Source organism: Bos mutus, chromosome 1 (assembly GCF_027580195.1).
Source record: "Bos mutus isolate GX-2022 chromosome 1, NWIPB_WYAK_1.1, whole genome shotgun sequence".
NCBI classification, from domain to species: domain Eukaryota; kingdom Metazoa; phylum Chordata; class Mammalia; order Artiodactyla; family Bovidae; genus Bos; species Bos mutus.
In genome coordinates, this window is record NC_091617.1 from 141,806,553 (window position 1) to 141,827,097 (window position 20,545).

At 50.4% G+C, this 20,545-nt stretch overlaps 1 protein-coding gene across 6 annotated transcripts in view; it reads left to right on the top strand.

Annotated features, from left to right (window-relative positions):
- Positions 1 to 20,545, top strand: part of PDE9A (phosphodiesterase 9A) — a 104,228-nt gene that overhangs the window by 64,383 nt on the left and 19,300 nt on the right. For 4 of the 6 annotated variants that reach the window (XM_070376641.1, XM_070376648.1, XM_070376656.1 and 1 more), the window contains 3 exons: positions 3,695 to 3,749; positions 4,616 to 4,686; positions 13,827 to 13,911. In XM_070376641.1, coding sequence (XP_070232742.1) covers positions 3,695 to 3,749; positions 4,616 to 4,686; positions 13,827 to 13,911 — 211 coding nt within the window. The remainder of the gene's footprint in view (positions 1 to 3,694; positions 3,750 to 4,615; positions 4,687 to 13,826; positions 13,912 to 20,545) is intronic. The other 2 variants (XM_070376671.1, XM_070376679.1) reach the window with 1 other exon arrangement.

Genomic DNA, 20,545 nt, shown 5'->3' on the forward strand with positions numbered 1-20,545 from the left:
ACTTCATGGGAAATAGACAGGGAAACAGTGGAAACAGTGTCAGACTTTATTTTGGGGGGCTCCAGAATCACTGCAGATGGTGACTGCAGCCATGAAATGAAAAGACGCTTACTCCTTGGAAGGAAAGTTATGACCAATCTAGATAGCATATTCAAAAGCAGAGACAGTACTTTGCCAACAAAGGTCCATCTAGTCAAGGCTATGGTTTTTCCTGTGGTCACGTGTGGATGTGAGAGTTAGACTGTGAAGAAGGCTGAGTGCCGAAGAATTGATGCTTTTGAACTGTGGTGTTGGAGAAGACTCTTGAGAGTCCCTTGGACTGCAAGGAGATCCAAACAGTCCATTCTGAAGGAGATCAGCCCTGGGATTTCTTTGGAAAGAATGATGCTAAAACTGAAACTCCAGTACTTTGGCCACCTCATGTGAAGAGTTGACTCATTGGAAAAGACTCTGATGCTGGGAGGGATTGGGGGCAGGAGGAGAAGGAGATGACAGTGGATGAGATGGCTGGATGGCATCACTGACTCGATGGACGTGAGTCTGGGTGAACTCTGGGAGTTGGTGATGGACAGGGAGGCCTGGCATCCTGCGATTCATGGGGTTGCAAAGAGTCGGACACAACTGAGCGACTGAACTGAACTAAAGTGTATGTAAATGGTGCTGTGATTTTAATTTTAGTGTCTACATGGTCATTGCTAGTATATATAAATACAGTCAATTTGTATATTTATCTTGTATACTATGACCATGTTGAACTCACTTGTTAGTTCTATTTTTATATTTTGCTGAATTCTAATTGCTAATATTTTGTTAAGAATTTTTGCATTCATATTAATGGCAGATATTGACTTGCAGTTTTCCTTTTTTGTTGTCTTTGTTAGATTTGGTATCGGGTCAATACTAGCTTCATAAAGTGAATCAAAACGTGTACCCTTCTATTTTCTAGAAGAACTTGTTTAATTCTTGAAGGACTGATTAATTCTTCTTTAAATGTTTGGCAAAATTCTCCAGTGAAGCCATTTGCACCTGGAAATTTCTTTGGAGGGATTTTTTTTAAATAAACACAATTTCCTTAATAGTTGCAGACTTTTCAAATTGTGTGCTTCATATTGGATGAGTGTGGTAGTTCATACTTTTCTAGGATCTGGTCCATTTTCATTTAGGGTGTCAAGATTATGTGCTTAGAGTTGTTTTTAGTGTTTCCTTGTTACCCTTTTGAGGTCTGTGAGGTCTGTAATGCTGTCTCCCCTTTCATTCTAGATACTGGTGATCTGTGTCTTCTCTCTGTGTTTCTTAGTCTTGCCAGAGATTTGTCAATTTATTGATATCTTTAAATAACCAGTCCTTTGTTTCATTGATTTCCTGGGTTGTTTTTCTGTTTTCTATTTTATTGATTTCTGCTTTTTATTGTATCCTTCCTTCTGCTGTTCTTGTGGGTTTATTTTTGCTTTTCTTTTTTTAGGTTCTTAGATTATGGAGTTGAGAGTTTTCCTCTCTGCAAATGCAAGCATACAGTGCTATAAATATTCCTCTCAGCACTGCTTTAGCTGTGTCCCACAGCTAAATTTTCATGCGTTGTATTTTCATTTTCATTCTACTTGGCAGAAAACAGCAAAATTCTGTGAAGCAATTATCATTCAGTGTCTATCTTTATATCCCTAAGACCTCCTCTTTGACCCATGTATTACTTAGAAGTGTGTCATTTAGTTTCAAAGTGTTTGAAGATCTTTCTGTTACTGATTTCTAGTTTGATTCTCTTAAAGGTCATAAACCATACTCTATTTGGTTGTGGTTCTTTCAGATTTGTTGTGGGTTTTGTGTGTGTGTGCACCGACCTATGGTCTACTTTGGTATATGCTTCATGGGCACAGGGCTTCCCTGGTGGCTCAGCTGGTAAAGAATCTGCCTGCAGTGCAGGAGACCTGGGTTTGATCCCTGGGTTAGGAAGATCCCCTGGAAAAGGGAAAGGCTACCCACTCCAGGATTCTGGCCTGGAGAATTTCATGGACTGTATAGTCCATGGGGTCGCAAAGAGTTGGACACACCCGAGCGACTTTCACTTCACTTCGTAGGCACCTGAAAAGAATGTGCATTCTGCAACTGTTGATGGACTTTTAAATATATCTCAAGACTGAGACAGGCCACTAACTCTTAAAGGTTGTATGATACACTTTTGCCCAAGATTTCAGAGTAAGTGATCTAAAATACTGCTAAGTTCACCAAAGAAGCCTGTGAAGCCTTCTCACTGGTGGGTCTTGTCAATGGAGCCACCATTTTTCTCCCCTGAGGGGTCTGGTCCTCTCTGAAGGATAGAACTTTGATCAGCTCAACATGTGGCTCAAGAAAGTTTCCTGGCTGACATATTTACCCTTGTATTTCCAAGAGATATGATGGGACATCGTTTTCCTTCTTCTCATCAACTCATAGGATGCTAAAGCCAGAGGAAACCTTGGGTCATCTGGTCTACTCTTTCCTTTGGCAGGTGAAGGAATGAGGTCCTAGAGGTTATTTTAGATTATTTTTTAAAATACTTCTGTGAAATTAACATAAGTTATTATAGAAGTATATTAGATATAGAGAAACAAAAATAATCTTACAACCAAAAAGTAACTACTATTATTATTTTGGAGTATACTCTCCCAAGTTTTAAGAAATGGAATCACACTGTACTATGACTTTCTTAGTTTTATAATAGGCATGAACATTTTTCTAAGATATTATTCCTAGTAGCAGAATACGCTTCCACAGTACAGATGCACCACACCACATCTAAATGGTATAAGTGATGTCCATCACAGTTTTCACTGCGTTAAATAACGTCATGATGAACATCTTTTGTGTCCATATATGTGGTTTTTCCTAGAACTGGAAACAGTGAATCAGAGCACGTGAACATGTTTAGCTTTGGAGCCCTGTTGCCAAATTGGATTATCGGGGGTTTTGTTTGTCTGGACACGCTTGGCTCGGTTTTGATTTGTGTCGGGTTTAGAGTCTATATGGAAGCTTACGCGAGTTCAGGAGGAAGCCTTGTTTAGGTCCCCAGAATTTTAAGGTGTGAGCTAAACTGCCACCTGGAACCAAGGGGAGAGCCCGCCCTTCCCAAGAGTACAGAGTGGCTGGAACGGTGCCGTGCATTCCTCACCTTTCTATGAGGCATCCCGCATTGGGCCCGGCCAGGAAACCGGAAAATGGGCAGCTACATACAGCCTGGGGTCTGGACCTTGTAAACCCAGCCGCCCAGCCCAGTTTTATGTACCAGGCAACAGAAGAACAAACTCGCTCACCCCAGCTGCTTCCTCTCTCTGGGACCTACCGTGAGAACAGTGTGTGTTGCACTCAAAATATGCCTTGAACTTTCTGTCATAGTAATTGCCCCCATAAAATGGTCCGGGGCATTGCATGAAAGCGTCCCATATTTAAAGACCAGTCCTGCCTGCTTTTATGGCTGGTGCTGACTGCAGGAAGATCACAGCCCCAGCCACTCTGCTGAGGCACCACTGAGAGCTGTCCCAGGGGGAAAGGGCATCTGAAGCTGGACGGGAAACCCGAGGCCCAGGAAAGGCCCTGCTGCCGACCAGTGACCTGAGCACCCCTCCCCCAGGTACCCAGGCAGCTCCTGGGCACGGTGTTGGGGTTCAACCCGTGGTCCACAGAGTGCACCCTTTTCCATTAGTCTTTCTTTTCTCATCTGCAGAGAAAGAAGAACTGATCCAGAACGTGCTGACCCAGGTGGCGGAGCAGTTCTCAAGGTACAGAATCTTCTGGATGCATCCTTTCCGGGGCTGGGTACTCTTTCTCTTCTTGGCGGGTGGGCCCCTTGCCGTGAGGCTATCTCAGCCGGTGGGCTCTCATCCATCACTTCCCCAGAGAAGCTACCTGCCCGGTGGGGTCCTTTGGGGAATTCTGTAACTAAGCCAGCATGCATGGGGTCCAGGAAATGCTCGCCTGCTGGTGCTTTCAGAGTAAGAACCCGTGTTGCTGAGAATGTCCTCAGGGGCTCTTCTGGGGCGAGGACTTCAGCCTACGGGAATTGGCAGCATAGAGATCCTGTGTGGATCTCTGGCTCACTCTTCATTCTGAGTTATGCTGCCGGTTCTGGAGTCGATGCTTTGCATTTTCTCAGTCACCTTCCATGGCATCTTACTGCCCCTCGGGTAGTTGAAATGGGGAGAAGCCATATTTCCTTAAAGCCCAAGAGTTGTTGAACTGAATGGGTTGGATCCCAGAGAAGGGCACACCAGCTGCCTAAGGTGGTCTGTGCCCAGCGGGACAGGGTGTGTGTGTGTGGAGGGGTGAGTGCTGGTCCATGCCAGTGGTGAGCAGAGAACCCAGGTCCTCCCCAGAGAGTATCTGCTCACTGGCCAGGTATGGGGAGTAATCATGCCCGCTCTGTGTTCTGATCTTGGAAAATACACCTTCGAGATAATTCTAGAGTGTATCCTTTTCCTCCTCCCCACTGCCTCCCATCAGTTCCTTAAAAGCAACTCCTCTGTTTGGATCCCTTACCAGCCCACCTGTGGGCCTCACCGTGGCAAGGAGCCGGCAGATGTTGACTGAACCCACTTTAACTTGGAGAATTTGAGGAGTTATGTTGTTTTGTTTTTTTCCTTCCCAGAGCTTTTAAAATCAATGAGCTGAAAGCTGAATTTGCAAATCACTTGGCAGTGCTAGAGAAACGCGTCGAATGTGAGTGGCATGTTGATGTCTTTTCGCTGATGTGTCTTTTAACCTCAGTTTAAATTAAGCCACTTGAGCTGTGGTGCGTGATGGTGGCAGGGGAGGTGAGGCTGAGAACGAATGTTTTGTCTTTGTGAAATACTCAGCACTTACCTTTGAAGTTAACGAAGGCTAGAAGAGTGATAAATCTTAAGCGTTTTATTCTGTTTTAAAAGTAACCCAGTAACTCGCAACGTGTTAGAAGTACACAGTAATTTGCAATCCGGTGCATGTCATCACATGGTATGTGTCATGGTGGCACAGAGGAGCACAGAGGAGACCACGGGGCTTCCTAGACCGGGCCCCCCCAGAGAGGAACCTCTGCAGAACAGCTTGTGTGTGTCCCTTTCTACATAAATGAGAACACACCAACCCATACTCTCTGGTTTCACAGTTTTAGGGGAAGATGTCTACTTAATGACCACCAAGTCCTGACTCAGTGACCAAGTAGCTAAAACTCCAGAAGATAACAGCTTCCATTCAGTCACCCTTTGTGTCCCATCCGTAAAATAAGGGGCAGCGCTTGAATTCCTTGTGGTCCACAATTCCCCGCCCAGGGCCCAAAGAGATGGCTCTTTGTCAGTGTCAAGGCTAGTGTCAAGGTTAATGGCTCCTGGGCACTGCATTTACTGACTTGCGGAGTGAGTAAACAGACTCCAGACGTGAGGCTATTGGGATGGCATCACAGCCTCTACCTGGCTAACTCATTGAAGGTCACTTTTCATACCTTGTATGAACTGCTTGGTTTTTTCCAAGGAAAAAAAAATCACGATTGTGTCCAAAACCAGTTCGCCTAAAGAACTTGAATCATGATTTACAGTCACCCTCTTCAAAGTGCAGCGGCATTTTTTAAATCCATTTGATCATTAGAGCTGCAAAACAGTTCTGTTTTCCCCACTGACAGTGAAGAAGCCAAAGAGATTAAGTGACCTGCTTGAGTTCATTCAGCAAATTGGAAAAGTAAATACCATAAAGAAGGCTGAGCAGCGAAGAATTGATGCTTTTGAACTGTGGTGTTGGAGAAGACTTGAGAGTCCCTTGGACTGCAAGGAGATCAAACCAGTCAATCCTAAAGGAAATCAGTCCTGAATATTCATTGGAAGGACTGATGCTCAAGCTGAAGCTCCAACACTTTGGCCAGCTGATAGGAAGAACTGACTCACTGGAAAAGACTGATGCTGGGAAAGATTGAGGGAAAGAGGGGAAGGAGTCAACAGAGGATGAGATGGCTGGATGGTATCATCAATTCAATGGACATGAGTTTGAGCAAACTCCGGGAGATAGTGAAGGACAGGGTTGCCTGGCATTGTGCAGTCCATGGGGTTGCAAAGAGTTGAACAAAATTTAGAGACTGAACAACAAGCCCTGAGGTCCTAGGGCTTTCATCAGCACCTTTCACCATGAGGAGCTGGGGATTTGAGGGGAGGCTTGAGGAAGAGCAGGTTAGAAAGCTGCTGAGGCAGCTGGCCTTGTACCCACTGCCACGGACACTGGTCGTGGCTGCATCGAGCAGAAAAGAGGTTTTGCCTCCTAGGGATTTGGGGGGCCCCTGGGCACTGAGAGTGTCAGGACGAGGCTCCTCAGTAGCTGTTCATCAGGAGCAGTGCCCCATACGCCACATAGAGCTGATGATGTGCACTGAGAGTGTCAGGACGAGGCTCCTCAGTAGCTGTTCATCAGGAGCAGTGCCCCATACGCCACACAGAGCTGATGATGTGAAGACTCGAATCTGGCAGATCTGAGCCCCAGATATACAGTATCCCCAGCACCCTAAGATCAGTGCTGGGACCCCCACGGCTCATGGCCACTGCTGCAAACATCAGGCTTCTTCTCTGTTCACCAGCTGCAGATCCAGAGTCTGGGCAGAGTGGACCCCATGCACACACACATACACACACACACACACACACACCCCGCCCCCTACCCCTGCCCACTGCAGGGAAGGCCAGAGAAACTGAGTATGTTTGTTTCCCGTGGTTGTCATGTCAACGCACCCAAACTAGGGGGTTGGAACAACAGGAATGAATTCTCCCGCAGTCTGGAGGCCAGATGCCGAGGTCACGGTGCCGCAGGGCCAGTTCTTCCCGGAGGCCCTGTCCTGAGCCTGCTGTGGCTCCCAGGCTGCCCGCGGGCTTGGCATGTGGCCGTCACTGCACTCAGCCTCCCCCTGCCCTCCTTTGTGTTCAGGTCTCCCTCTACCTTCCCGCATCAGGCACCTCTCTGTGGATTCTGAGCCACCCTCACCCAGGACGATCTGATCTCAGGATCCGTTTCCTAAACAGAGTCACACTTGCATTCTGGGGATCAGGATGTGAGCCTCTCCCTTTGTTGTTGCTGTTCAGTTGCTCAGTCACGTCCGACTCTTTGCAGCCCATAGACTGCTAAACGCCAGGTTCCTCTGCCCTTCACCATCTCCTGGAGTTTGTTCAAACTCATGTCCATTGAGTCGTTGATACCATCCAACCTTCTCATCCTCTGTCATCCCCTTCTCCTCCTGCCTTCAATCTTACCCAGAATCAGGATCTTTTCCAATGAGTTGGCTCTTCACATTAGGTGGCCAAAGGATTGGAGCTTCAGCTTCAGCATCAGTCTTTCCAATGAATATTCAGAGTTGATTTCCTTTAAGATTGACTGGTTTGATCTCCCTTGGTTTCCAAGGGACCTTCAAGAGTCTCCTCCAGCACCACAGTTCAAAAGCATCGGTCTTCAGCACTCAGCCTTCTCACATCTGTACATGACTACTGGAAAAACCATAGCTTTGACTTGACAGACCTTTGTCGGCAAAGTGATGTCTCTGCTTTTTATTACGCTCTCTAGATTCGTCATAGCTTTTCCCTATGTCATTGCCTGTCTCTTACGGGGGCACAATTCAACCCACTGCTGTGAGCGTTCGCTGTTTCATCTTCTGCAGTGGGAGGCAAGCCCCACTTCCCACCAAGCCCCATGGGGTAGAACTGTCCACACGTGGGAAGTGGTTCAGCCAGAGATCACAAAAAGCGTTCACTGCTGAGTCACTGCCTGCACTTACAGAGAAGAGCCGTCTTCCAGTCACCACCTGGAGAGCAGATGCCTGGCTGGTGGAGGGGGGCAGCAGGTGCCTCCTGCTTCATCCTCCTCTCTTCCAGTTCCACTGGCCCCTCCCTGCACAGAAGCCAGCTCCAGGCCTTCCATTCTTTGTACACTGGCGGGTTAAAGAGACCGTTAATTAATTTTCAGAACTCCTGCCGAGCGCTGTGAGACCGAGGGCTTCCGGTCTCTGGCCGTGAGAGCAGCAATCGGGCAGAGAAGTGTCTGTATTTTGCCTTCGAGTGGCTCGTGGATTGAGAACCGTTAAAGGACAGAGCCCTGGGAACCGTCTCCCCTGGTCTGTCCCTGCCCCAAATCCTCCAGAACTAGCTCGAATCTCCTCCTAGGGCTCTTGTGTGAATCACGGAAGTCACACACATGCACACAGGTGACCTGGAAGACACGGTCCAGCTCCACGACATCACGGTTACTCGTGTTTTTACTAGTTGTATTCATCCTAGCACCGGAGGCCTGGGCCCTGCATGGGAGGAATGGAGGGGGCTTGCATTTCTCAGGGGGGAGAGAGGGTCAGGGTTAGGCTTCTAGGCACTTTGGTCAGCTGGATCGTTGGGGTGGGGGGCACTCTGGGCAGCGGGTTACCCCAGCCCCATTTTAGTACCTGTCCCCATGTCAGCCCCCAGCACCCTCACCTCCTCCTGGCTGCCCGTCGTGCACAGGAGTGGCGGGTTCACACACTGCAGGAGGTGGTTCTTGTGCCGCTTGAACTCCACTTGGCTTTAGGCCCGGCCTCTCCTGGTGCTTGTGGCTGACTGCTCCCAGGCTCGCCAGGCTCCACCGTTAACACGGAAATGACCACAGTTGCCTCACCTGAGCTGAGCCCCCGGGGGCAGGGGGGTATGAGTTCCAAAGAGCCGCCCAGACGTAGCATCTGTGCCTCCCGCAAAGACATCACAGGGACCCTGGAAGTGGACAGCGGAGGCCCTCTGGATGGTCAGCAGTCAGACCTCTGCCATCAGTCACTTGGGGAACTGGTCACCCCAGCCTCTCAGAAGGTCAGTCCCGACCCTGCACTGCCGCCAGAAGCAAGCCAGCTGTGAAGGCTGCCAGGCTGCTCCAATTGGCCCGGCCAGACGTGGACACACACACACACACACACACCCATACATGTAGACACACACAGAAACAGGGGCACATATACTCAAAAATACACAAACCCTTACATACATACACATATGAACAGACATGTGCGCCATGCTCACACGCATACGCGCTGTGTCTGGTGTGTCTGAGCTGCTGCTGACTGTTCTCTGCCTCTGAGGTCCAGAGAGGGACCAGCTAGAACTGCCTATCTGTAAACCACGTTACATTGGTTTGACTTGTGTTTGAATGGAATTTCCTGCTTTTTTTTTTTAACCTTCTCAAGTGTTTAATTTTTTGGAGTCAAATATAAATTTTTCTGTAGCTCTTAATTCACCTTCAAGGCTTTCCTTCCTTTTCTACAGAATGTTTTCCTTCTTTGGGAGGCTGGGGTCTTGCTTAGGTGGAAGGGTGTTGTAAACACGGGACACCCAGGGCCTCCTCTTGCTTCCCGGCGGGAGGTGAACCGTCCAGGGCACCCCCCCTCCCTCCCTCCCTTTCTTCTTATTTGCAGGACAGGCCCAGGCACCCTGCAGGCACAGGGCAGCCCTGCTCCCATCCAGCCTTTGTCCTTGCCCGTGCGTGCCACCTGCTTAGTCACTCAGTCATGTCTGACTCTTTGCGACCTCATGGGCTGTAGCCCACCAGGCTTCTCTGTCCGTGGGATTCTCCAGGCAAGAATACTGGCGTGGGTGACAGTTACCTTCTCCAGGGGATCTTCCTGACCCAGGGATCAAACCTGTGTCTCATGTCTCCTGCATTGGCAGCTGGATTCTTTACCACTAGCGCCACCTGGACCCGAGCTCCATCCCTGGATCAGGAAGATCCCCTGGAAAAAGGCATGGCAACCCACTCCAGCGTTCTTGCCCAGAGAACCCCATGGACAGAGGAGCCTGGTGGTCTCCAGTCCTTGCCCAGGCCTGGCCCCAAACCTAAAGACTGGAGAGCTGGCCCCAGGGGCCTGAGTTTACAGCCAGGTCAAGCGAACAACCCAGAAGACTGAAAGCAAACCTTGCTTTTCTTTTTGTCACTCAGGAAATGTGCGTTATGCAAATTCCTTAGCAGAGTTCTTGGCAGAAATGCTGAAACACGGCTCTATTCCTACGTGTCTGTAAACAATTTTCAAAGCTCTGCAGCCTCACCAGGGCCTGGCCTGCCCACAGTAGCCTCTCAGGAGAGCCCGATGGGGCTGGAGGGAGGATAGAACAGGACAGAGCTGCCTCCGTGACCACCCTCTTGCTCCTGCCCACTGAGGCCCCATTCTTGAAGCCAGCATCCCTCTTAGCGAATCATTCCTGAACATTCTCCTCCAGGGTGGCTGTGACCTGCCAAGGCCCATGGAGCCACTTCTAAAGTCCAAGAGAGGCCAGCAGCGTCCATGTGATGCTCAGGCCGCTAGTCTGGGGCTCTGGTCTGTGCCACCTGTGTTTAAGGTTTGGGACTGATGAGTGGGCCGAGATGTGGGCAGCTGACATCCATCCCCACCATGGGGCCTCACTGGGTGGCCACAGGACCTGGGGGAGGCCCAGCACAGTTGGCCTTCTCGCTCCCCCAGGATCTTCCAAAAGGGATCCTGGTGTCCAGCGAGGCCTGGGAGGGGCTGCCCCAGATCTATGCGTGCCTGCATCCGCCCAGCGCCTCCCAGCTTCCTCCCTGTGCTCTGGAGCTTTGCTACCTCCCGGCTTCCTCCCTGTGCTCTGGCCCTTTAATCCCATGACATGTTGTTTTCTCGTCCATTGATGAATGCACTTTTTGCCATCTCATTGCTCACCGTCAATTTCCTCGGCAACCAGGCTTCATTTCATAAACATCTTTGCCGTAAATTCTGAATCTCTGAGATTCAGATAAGTGATATCATACCATGTAGCCCAAAAGACTGAATCTTAACATCACCCCCAATAAATGGCCAAGGAATCTGATCTACATCAATTCCAATATCCATTCGATCAAACATCAGGCAGCCACCAAGAGCCATGAGCTAGTGGGCAGCTGCTAACAGGAGCATCCTTGACCTTGATGATGGAAAAAAGCAAATGAGAAAACAGAGCGGCATGATCCCCAAATTTGTTTTTTTTTTTTTAAGAAATTTTTTTGATGTGGATCATTTTTAAAGTCTTTATCTAATTTGTTACAGTATTGTTTCTATCTTATGTTTTGGTTTTTTGACTTCAAGGTATATTGGATCTTAGCTCCCCAACCAGGTCCTTGCATTGCATTGGGACCCTTGCATTGAAAGACGAAGCCTTAATCACTGGATTGACAGGAAAATCTCCTGTCTTTTTAAAAATAAGAGTAAATAGATAGATATTAAGAATGCATGGGGATGGGAGAGAAATGCCTGGAAGGATACACTCACACACACACACATATATAATATATTGTTGTTGTTGTTCAGTCGCTCAGTCGTGTCTGACTCTTTGCGATCCCATGGACTGCAGCACGCCAGGCTTCCCTGTGCTTCATTATCTCCTGGAGCTTGCTCAAACTCATCTCTATCGAGTTGGTGATACCGTCCAACCATCTTATCCTCTGTCATCCCCTTCTCCTCATGCCTTCAGTCTTTCCCAGCATCAGGGTCTTTTCCACTGAGTTGGCTCTTGGCATCAGGTGGCCAAAGTATTGGAGCTTCAGCCTCAGCATCAGTTCCTCCAATGAATGCTGCTGCTGCTGCTAAGTCGCTTCAGTTGTGTCTGACTCTGTGCGACCCCATAGACAGCAGCCCAACAGGCTCCCCCGTCCCTGGGATTCTCCAGGCAAGAACACTGGAGTGGGTTGCCATTTCCTTCTCCAGTGCATGAAAGTGAAAAGTGAAAGTGAAGTCGCTCAGTCGTGTCTGACTCTGTGCGACCCCATAGACGGCAGCCCAACAGGCTCCTCCGTCCATGGGATTCTCCAGGCAAGAATACTGGAGTGGGTTGCCATTTCCTTCTCCACCAATGAATATTCAGGATTAATTTCCTAAGATTGACTGGTTTGATCTCCTTGCAGTCTAAGGAACTCTCAGGAGTCTTCTCCAACACCATATAATAGTAAATGAATTCTCTTCTGGCCCAATGGGCTCATGGATACATTTTTAAATACTCTTCTTTGATAGGCCCTGTATTTGCTCCATTTTCTGTAGTAGTCATAGGTTATTTTGTATTCAGAAAAGTGATGCTGGAAACATAACGAGTGTATCCATGGACCCTGACTGGCAGGGCACCGCTGCCCTGTTTGGACTATACAGCATGGTCTGTCTCTTCCCCACATGGATTCCCTTTTTGGATCCAAGTCTGTGTCACATGCCAGGTCCCTTCTCCAGCTGTATTCCCCTTTCTGAAATTTTCTGCCCTTCACGTGTTAGCAACCCTTTCCTGGGCCCCTTCCTGCCACTGATGTTGACTCCACTGTATGTCCCAGTGACAGACACGGCTGCAACATGGTCCCCTCCTCCGAGGGGTGAGCGTCTTGCAGTGGGACTGAGGCTGAGGAGTGCCCTGGGCATGTGCACACTCCTGGTCCCAATGCAAACCTTTACGACGTGTGCTGCTACACTTCTTCTTGGGAGTGGACCCAAGCCTCCGTCCATCTCTTAACAGCGTGGTGCAAGAAACGACTGAGAGCATCCTACCCCAAAGGAGGATGCGGGGTCCCAGAGGGAGCTCAGAGTACTGATGTCGTTTCCTCCACTCCCTCCACCTCACTGCCCTGCGTCCTGGTACAAAAGGGAGGAGGTGGTTTTTGAGCCTCTGCCTTGGCATCCCACATGGCAGAGAAGCAGGTCACCAGGACCTGATTCACAGATCAGATCCTCCAGATTCCTGCCACATAAACGGAAGGACGCCGTGGTTTCACAAAGCCTGGCCCCCGCTTGGCCCCTGACCCTGAAATGCTTAGAAAACCTGCCCAGGGAGGTTCTAGTTCCTGCCTGTCTGCCCAGGGCAGTGCTGGGAAAATTTCCACCCCCATGAGCTCCAGAGCTGCTGACAGCTCCTCCCGGCGGGAGGGGATTAATGGAAACCAGCGGAAGTCACCGAGCTGCTTTGTTTTTCTTTTAGAAATCATCTGCATTTTATTTTTAGCCATATTCAGAGCCACGCTCCATGAAAAGGGGGATGAGTGGCATCGTGGGTAGTATCTTTTTGCATAAAAATTGAGGTGTGATTACAAAGTAACAAAGCTCATCTTTTTTATTTCTTATGAACTGACTCTAGTCTGAAAGCCCTTCCAAAGCTGGCAGCATTTCTGGGCTAAATATGCACCTGCCAAGTGTGTATGTCTTGAAGTTGAATACTCGCTTGTGGGTATAAGCGCCAGTTCATCCTTTGATGAAAAACAAATTAGTAGTGTGCTGACTTAAGGGACCCCTCCTCGCCACAGCACCCCGGAAGTATGACCAAGCCTGGGGTCCTCCTCCTGGCCTGTTCGTTTCTCACCATTTCAGGTGTGGACTTCTCCTGGTTAACTGCTCTACAGGATCTTAAAGTGCAAAGCTCCTTATCTTAATGAAATTTCCATTCTTGCTGGGAAGCTGTGATTTTGCCCCCTGAACCTTCCATTGCATTTTAATACCGTGGGAACACATAACCCCCTTTTTCTTTGGGGGATAAAAGACGCTCTGTCCCAGATCCTCAGCTGGTGCTTAGGGATATGGAGAGAAAGCAAGAAGTGGGTGAGGGCAGAGTGGAGATTCATGGAGAGGGGCGGGGGAGGGGCTTCCATCCTAGAGGGCCCATGGGCCTGAATGCGATGAACAGGTGTGTGTCTGGGGGCAGCTGTGTTTCAGCTGAGTGAGTGGGAGGCCAGAGAATCAGCAGGGTGGGCGGGAGTGGGAACCAGTGTCTGAGCCAGCCTCCCCTCCTTCCCGCCCAGCAGTGGACATGGGAGCCGTGGGCGAACCCCCAGTTACCAGCCTCCCCATCCTCCGCATGTATCCATGGTAACCCCTTGTTTCTCTTGGCCCCCAGTGGAAGGACTAAAAGTGGTGGAGATTGAGAAATGCAAGAGTGACATTAAAAAGATGAGGGAGGAGCTGGCAGCCAGAAGCAACAGGTAAGGTCTGCGCTGGGGGAGGCGCAGGCAGACGGCTGGGGCAGAGCACTGCGTAGCCATATGGGGTGGAGGGGGCCCTGGGCTTTTTTTTCCCCAGAAGAGAGGCTGAAGAATCTGGTTCAGCTGGGCTTGAGTGGGCACCGTCTGGGATCTGCTTTTCAGTTACACAGCTTTCTTCTCATAAAAGAGAGTTTATGGCCGTGGGAGGCGGGGAGGATGACGTCACAGAAGAAGAGAGGAAGCGTCCTACAGAAAATGGTAAAGATTCACACTCTCAGCTTGAACAAAGTCGACATCGATTATTTTGAAAAAGGGACCAATTAAAGGAGAAGGGTCTTTGGCTTCCAGAGGACGCGTGTCCTGGGGCCTCAGAGGCCCCGCTTCCATATGGATGTCCCCACAGCGCAGAGTCGGAGAAGGCGATGGCACCCCACTCCAGTACTCTTGCCTGGAAAATCCCATGGACAGAGGAGCCTGGTAGGCTGCAGTCCATGGGGTCGCTAAGAGTCGGACACAACTGAGCAACTTCACTTTCACTTTTCACTTTCATGCATTGGAGAAGGAAATGGCAACCCACTCCAGTGTTCTTGCCTGGAGAATCCCAGGGACGGGGGAGCCTGATGGGCTGCCATCTAGGGGGTCGCACAGAGTTGGACACAACTGAAGCGACTTAGCAGCAACAGCACAGAGTGGCCAGTCGGGGGAGCAATACCACAGTCTGGACACAGAAGTCACTTGTCCCTCGGAACGAGTGTCCCTCCATGCGTGCCCCTGGGGAGCCAAGGTGCCGAAATCCATGAAAAAAAATCCCCAAGCACTTCTTGGAGAGTGGGGTTTTGGGTGCAGCGGGACCCCTGGCCAAACTGGGGTCAAAGCAGAGGTTCAGGTTGGGGGTGGAGATGCCCCGTTGGCCGAGATGACGCGGGATGTGGTGCACGCATGGAGTGTGGACCGTGTGCAGGGCTGTGCCGGGTGCTTTCTGACGCGACCAGCTCCGCCTGTCTGCCCTCTGGGGTTGCTTCATGCCCACGGTCACCTGTCCAGAGCCCGCGTGGTGACGATGTGGCCTGTCACACCCAGAACGCCATGCCACTAGGGTGCCTGAGGTTACACTGGGCCTAATGGGACTTAGCAGGACTCCTGGGCCCACTCACAGCCCTGTGCAAACACACTGGATCGTCTTACAAGGCCGCCTGACACCCTGAAGGTCATTGTTGGAATTTTCAAAATTGAGGGCAACCTGCTTAGTGGGGAGGGTGGCTGAGTGCGGGGCCTTTGGGCCAGGAGGGGACAGGAAAGCTGGTGGTCCCGCCAGAGAGTGGTGAGGCTGGCAGCCTCGGGGTGGGCTCGGGGGCACGTCTTCCCAGGACCACGCCATGTCCTTGTCATACTTGTCATCAGTTTGGATTCTCTGAGACCAGCCTGGGACTGGCTGCCTGTGGCCCAGTGCCATGTCTGCTGCAGCGAGAGGGGGCAGGGGTGTGCTCTGGGCCCCGTCCCCCACCTTCCCTCTGTGGAATCGCCTCACCCACAAACATGTTGCATCCATGGAGCCCACAGAGCACTTGTGCGAGACAGGTCGGCTTTTTTGAGGTATAGTTGGTTCCCAGGTGGCGCGGCGGTAAAGAGTCCTGCACCGCAGGAGATGCAAGTTTGATCCCTGGGTCGGGAAGATCCAAACTAGATCCCCTGGAAAAGGAAATGACAACCAGCTCCAGTATCCTTGCCTGGGAAATCCCATCGACAAAGGAGCCTGGTAGGCTGCAGTCCATGAGGTTGCAAAGAGTCAGACATGATGTAGCAACTGAGCACACAGGTTAGTTGAAGGTGCACATGGTAGGAAGGGGTTTTATATGCAGCCTCTCATCCCTTCTCAAATGACTGACTCCTGCCACCTCCCTGGAACAGCCGGGGTGAGTCATGAGCCCCCGCCAGGCTGCAGGCGCCCTCGTCTGTACAGAGCCCAATGAGGGCAGGGGCGAGGCAGTGCTTCCGGTATGGTCTCTGACACGCACTGGCCATTTGGATCGCAAGAGAAAAATCAGAATTTCACCCGGGTTGTGTTAGTTTCCTGCGGCTGCTGTAACAAAGTACCACTAACGGGGGGCTGAAAACAGTAGTTTCTTTTCCCACAGTTCTGAGCATTAGAAATCTGAACCAAAGCTGTCAGGAAGGCCAGGCTCCCCAGGAAGGCTCTCGGGGGACCTGTTCCAGGCCTCTCTTCCAGCTTCTGGGGGTGTTGGTGATTCTTGGGGCTCCTTGGCTTGCAGGGCATTACTGCAGGGTCTGCCTCTGTCTCCACATGGCCTTTCTCTGTGTGTGTCTATCTCTGTCCAAGTGTCCCCTGTCACCCATCAACTCACACAGATGTGAGAGCTGGACAGTAAAGAAGGCTGAGTCCCGAAGAATGGATGCTTATGAGCTGTGGTGCTGGAGAAGACTCTTGAGCATCCCTTGGACAGCAAGGAGATCAAACCAGTAAATCCTAAAGGAAATCAACCCTGAATTTTCACTGGAAGGACTGATGCTGAAGCTGAAGCTCAATACTTTGGCCACCTGATGCGAAGAACTGACTAATTGGAAAGGACCCTGATGCTGGGAAAGATTGAGGGCAAGAGGAGAAGGGGTGACAGAGAATGAGTTGGTTGGATGGCATCACCAATTCAGTGGGCATGAACTTGGGCAAACTCAAGGAGATAGTGAAGGACAGGGAACCCTGGCCTGCCTCAGTCAATGGGGAGGTTGGGGCTGAGGGTGGGGGCAAAGAATCAGATATGACTTGGCGACTAAACAACAGTAGTCATACTGGGTGAGGGGTCACCTTCCTCCAGCATGGCCAATCTGAACTCATTACATCTGTGACAGCCCTATTCCAAATGAGGTCACAGCCACAGGTGCTATTAGGACCTCAGGGTATGAGGACACAAAGGGGACAAAACACACCACGTGGAGAAGACCCGCCTGATCTCAGAGCACAGGGGAGATGAGATGTCCCCTGCAGGTGCCCCTGTGGGGCAGAGAGAGCTGGGCTCATCCAAGTGTTGAAGCCCCTTCCGTATGCCGCCCCCTGCCAGAAGTGCATTCTTGGAGCTCACAGTGCTGCGGTAATCCAAAGAGGCGCCCTCCCTGTGTCATAACCAAGTCTAGAGCGATGTCATCTCAGCCAGCGGTTTTCACAGCAGCCATGTAGGTGAGAGACGAGTAATTGTAACTCTTCATTCAAAAATAGAGTAGCATAAAGTCTCAAACATTGCAACACAATCGGAAGAAGGAAATCTAGCCTCCTGGGCATAGGTCTGATCCACAGCAGCATCACCCACCTGGGACCCTGGCCCAGGAGCCCAGTGGCCTCCTGTGCCCTGTACAAACTGCCCTGCCCTTTTCTATATGGAGAAATTGACTCAGACAGAGGGTAAGTCGTTTGCATTGCCCTCCTCAGTCTCTGTTGATGGCAGGGTTCCATCCTAACTAATCACACAGAGGGTCAGGCCATTCAGTGTCCCGGGACCTGGCTTGTTACCTGGGACCAGCTTTGTTACCCGGGATCACATGGCTGAGCAGCTCTTTCTGACGATGTCAGCCCAGCTGGGCAGTGGTCCTGCCTATGGCAAGGCTGAGAGAGGAACAAAGGTCCCAGTCTGGGTGAGCCCAGCTCTGTACCCGCTCAGGTGGTCAGTGAGTCTGAAGTGATGACCACCTTCACCCACCCATGAGCACACCACAGTGTGGCCTTGGAGCCAGGGGTCTGCATGGACCAAAACCATCTTTCCCCAGGGAATAACAGGATAGTGGTTGGGTTGGATCAGACTCAGACCCACAGACACCCTCGGAGCGGGCAAGAGTCCCCTGAGACCCAGGCCTTGGGTTTCTCTTGGCTTTTCCCCAAGAGGAAAGAAGGCGAATCGCCCGCCCAGCTGTAGGGCAAGGTCCGACCTCGCTGAGCACGTGTCCACAGAGTGGAGCGGAAGGTTCATCCCAACGGGGCTCTGCGGGAACCCTCAGGGCAGCCTCCAAGGGCCCTGGAGCCCACCGTCTCTGCTTCTGTCCCAAACACATGGCCTTGACCACTGGGCTGAGCCCCAGGAGAGGGAGGGCTGGGAGCACAGAACACAAAAGCAAAAACCCGCCCCAAATAGAAAAGGAGAGACACCATGCCAGAGGCTCTGTCAGCTGGAGGATGCTGGTTCCCGTGGCAACGGGCACAGAGGGAGCTGGCAGGGGCACCTTGCTGACGTGGGCAGGCCCTGGCAGGACCTCCCAATGCTGGGGTTTTCGAGCAAGCAGAGAGATCCCAGCAGTCAAACCATCCTGGATGGCAAAAGCCCTCCTGGGAAAGGTGCACAACCAGCCTGCCCAGCACGCTTGCAGATGTTGGTTCAGAAGAGGTTAAAAACACAAGAAGAATAATGACAATGCTGCGTGTGGTCTTCAGAGCGCAGACCAGCTCTCACTGCTCAGACGTGTGTCAGTGGAAGTTCTCGTGTACAAGGCCGACCCCAGACATCGTCTGGTGGGCGCGTTTTCCTGGTTCACTGTTGCTCTTTTGCTCAGGCTGTCTTAAAATCTCCCTCCACACACGAAGCTGTCCTAAGCACCTTGGATGATTCTCCCAGGCATCGGGTGGAGGGAAGAAGCAGTGGGACACTGAGAAGATCACACTGAGCCTCTTTTTCCAAAAAGGAGCAGGCGCGTTATTCTGAGTTTGCACGTGGTGTAAAACCTGTAAAAACTCCTCGTCAAACCTGCAGACGATACTGGTGGTGGGGAAGAGTCGGTAATAACTGCAGCAACCACAGTGCTCCCAGCTGAAATCCACTCCAGAGCTTCCCAGATGTTCTTCTGTGTACAGAGACCCAGTTTTGAAAAACAACTATGAAATACCGCGTTGTAATTTTTTTTACACTTACAGAATTGTAAACAATCAATAGATCAAAATGCAGCCTCAAACGTTCTGAAGGCTTTGGTCCAGCACGCATTCTCTCTCACCAAATGAATGGGTTCTTTTCTTGGTAAATTGTTCTCTATTACTTTTCAGGATATACTGTAGGCAACGTTTCTTTTTCCCTTTTCACCCCAAATTCCCTGGCTTTACATAATACTTGTAATTAGAGATGACATAACAGACCTCCCTGTCGAGGTACTGTAATGATTTAAATTATTTCCCAGTGGGGGACATTCAGGTAGCTTATACTTTGGTTTTTGCAGCAATAGATAACGCTGTGGTGACTACCTTTGAGCCCTTTGCTTGCATCTAATTCTTTTCTTAAAGTAAATTCCCCAGCGGAGGCTTGCGGCTTAAAGGATATGGGTTTCTTTATGGCTTTTACAATACAATATGAATTGCTCTCCCAGGAGATGAAACGTTATCTATAGAGCTGCACGGGCTTCTGTGTTGGCCCCGCCCCCTGTCTGGGACTCTCACACAAGGCATGAGAGGGGCAGAGTTTAGACACCCCCCAGGTTCCCTGTTTTTGGGGGACTGGGAGTTCCTTCAAAAGGAGTTAAGGTGCCCAGGTCTCCTGGAGCAGCCCCCACCTGCAGCCCCCAGATGTGTCCCCACAGGCCAGCACACTCGGCCCTGACGTTAGAAGGGGGCTTCCCTCCAAAACCAGCGGGCTCCATTTGTTGCGTTCTTGTTGCCTCGACGTTAAATGATGAAACGGAGTCAGATAGCACGTTCAGCGTGTGTGTAAGGCGGGGCATCCTCAGAGTCCTTCATGGGAGGGGTTGATGGCTGTGGTCCACCGCACCCTGGCGCCCAAGGAGGATGTGCTTTTGGATGAGGTTGAGCTCTCTAAAACATCAGCAGTGCGTCTGTGACACGTTAGTGGAAAAGGCAAGCTGCCAGAGAGCGAGCTCAGTACAATTCCACCCTTGTTGAGAAGGACCGGGGGCTGCCCGTGTGTGTCCATGCCGAGGAAGGTTCTGGAAGGATGCCCCGAACTTAACAGAAGGCATTTCCAGGCGTGAGATTTAGAGGAAAGAAGTGGGTAAAATGGGACTTCCTAGTTTTTTAACTTTACTTCTATGGTTTTTTAACTTTTTAGAGTAAACGTGTCTTACCCACATCATGAGAAAAAGATTTTTAGAAGCCTCTCTAAAGTGAAGATGACGTGTTTTCTGAGAGCTCAGTATCATCTCAAGAGGTCCAGCAGGGGTCCTTGGGGTTTAGCAGTGACACGTCTCTGGCTCTGTGGCTTATTTTTCTGGAACAAATAAGATGAAAGGCGTTTGTGGGGTTCAGGTTGGATTGAGTTTGGGGTGTTTTTTTAGGAGTGTCAATTATATTATTTACAATCTACTACATGCGGGGCACTGCGCTAGGTTTTCTTCATGTACTAACTCTTTTTTTGTGTATTTTAAAACTTTTTGTTTTGTGTTGGGGTAAAGCCAATTAACAGTGTGGTGATAGACTCAGGTGAGCAGCGAATGGACTCAGCCACACATATATATATCCATCCTACCCCCGCTCCCATCCAGGCTGCCACGTAACGTTGAGCAGAGTCCCCTGTGCTATACCGTAGGACCATGCTGGTTACTCATTTTAAATATAGCAGTGTGTGCACGCCCATCAACTCTGGGGTTTGTTGTTTGGGCTCCAATGAGGTCCCCACAGTTAGCTGCCCAGGCGACA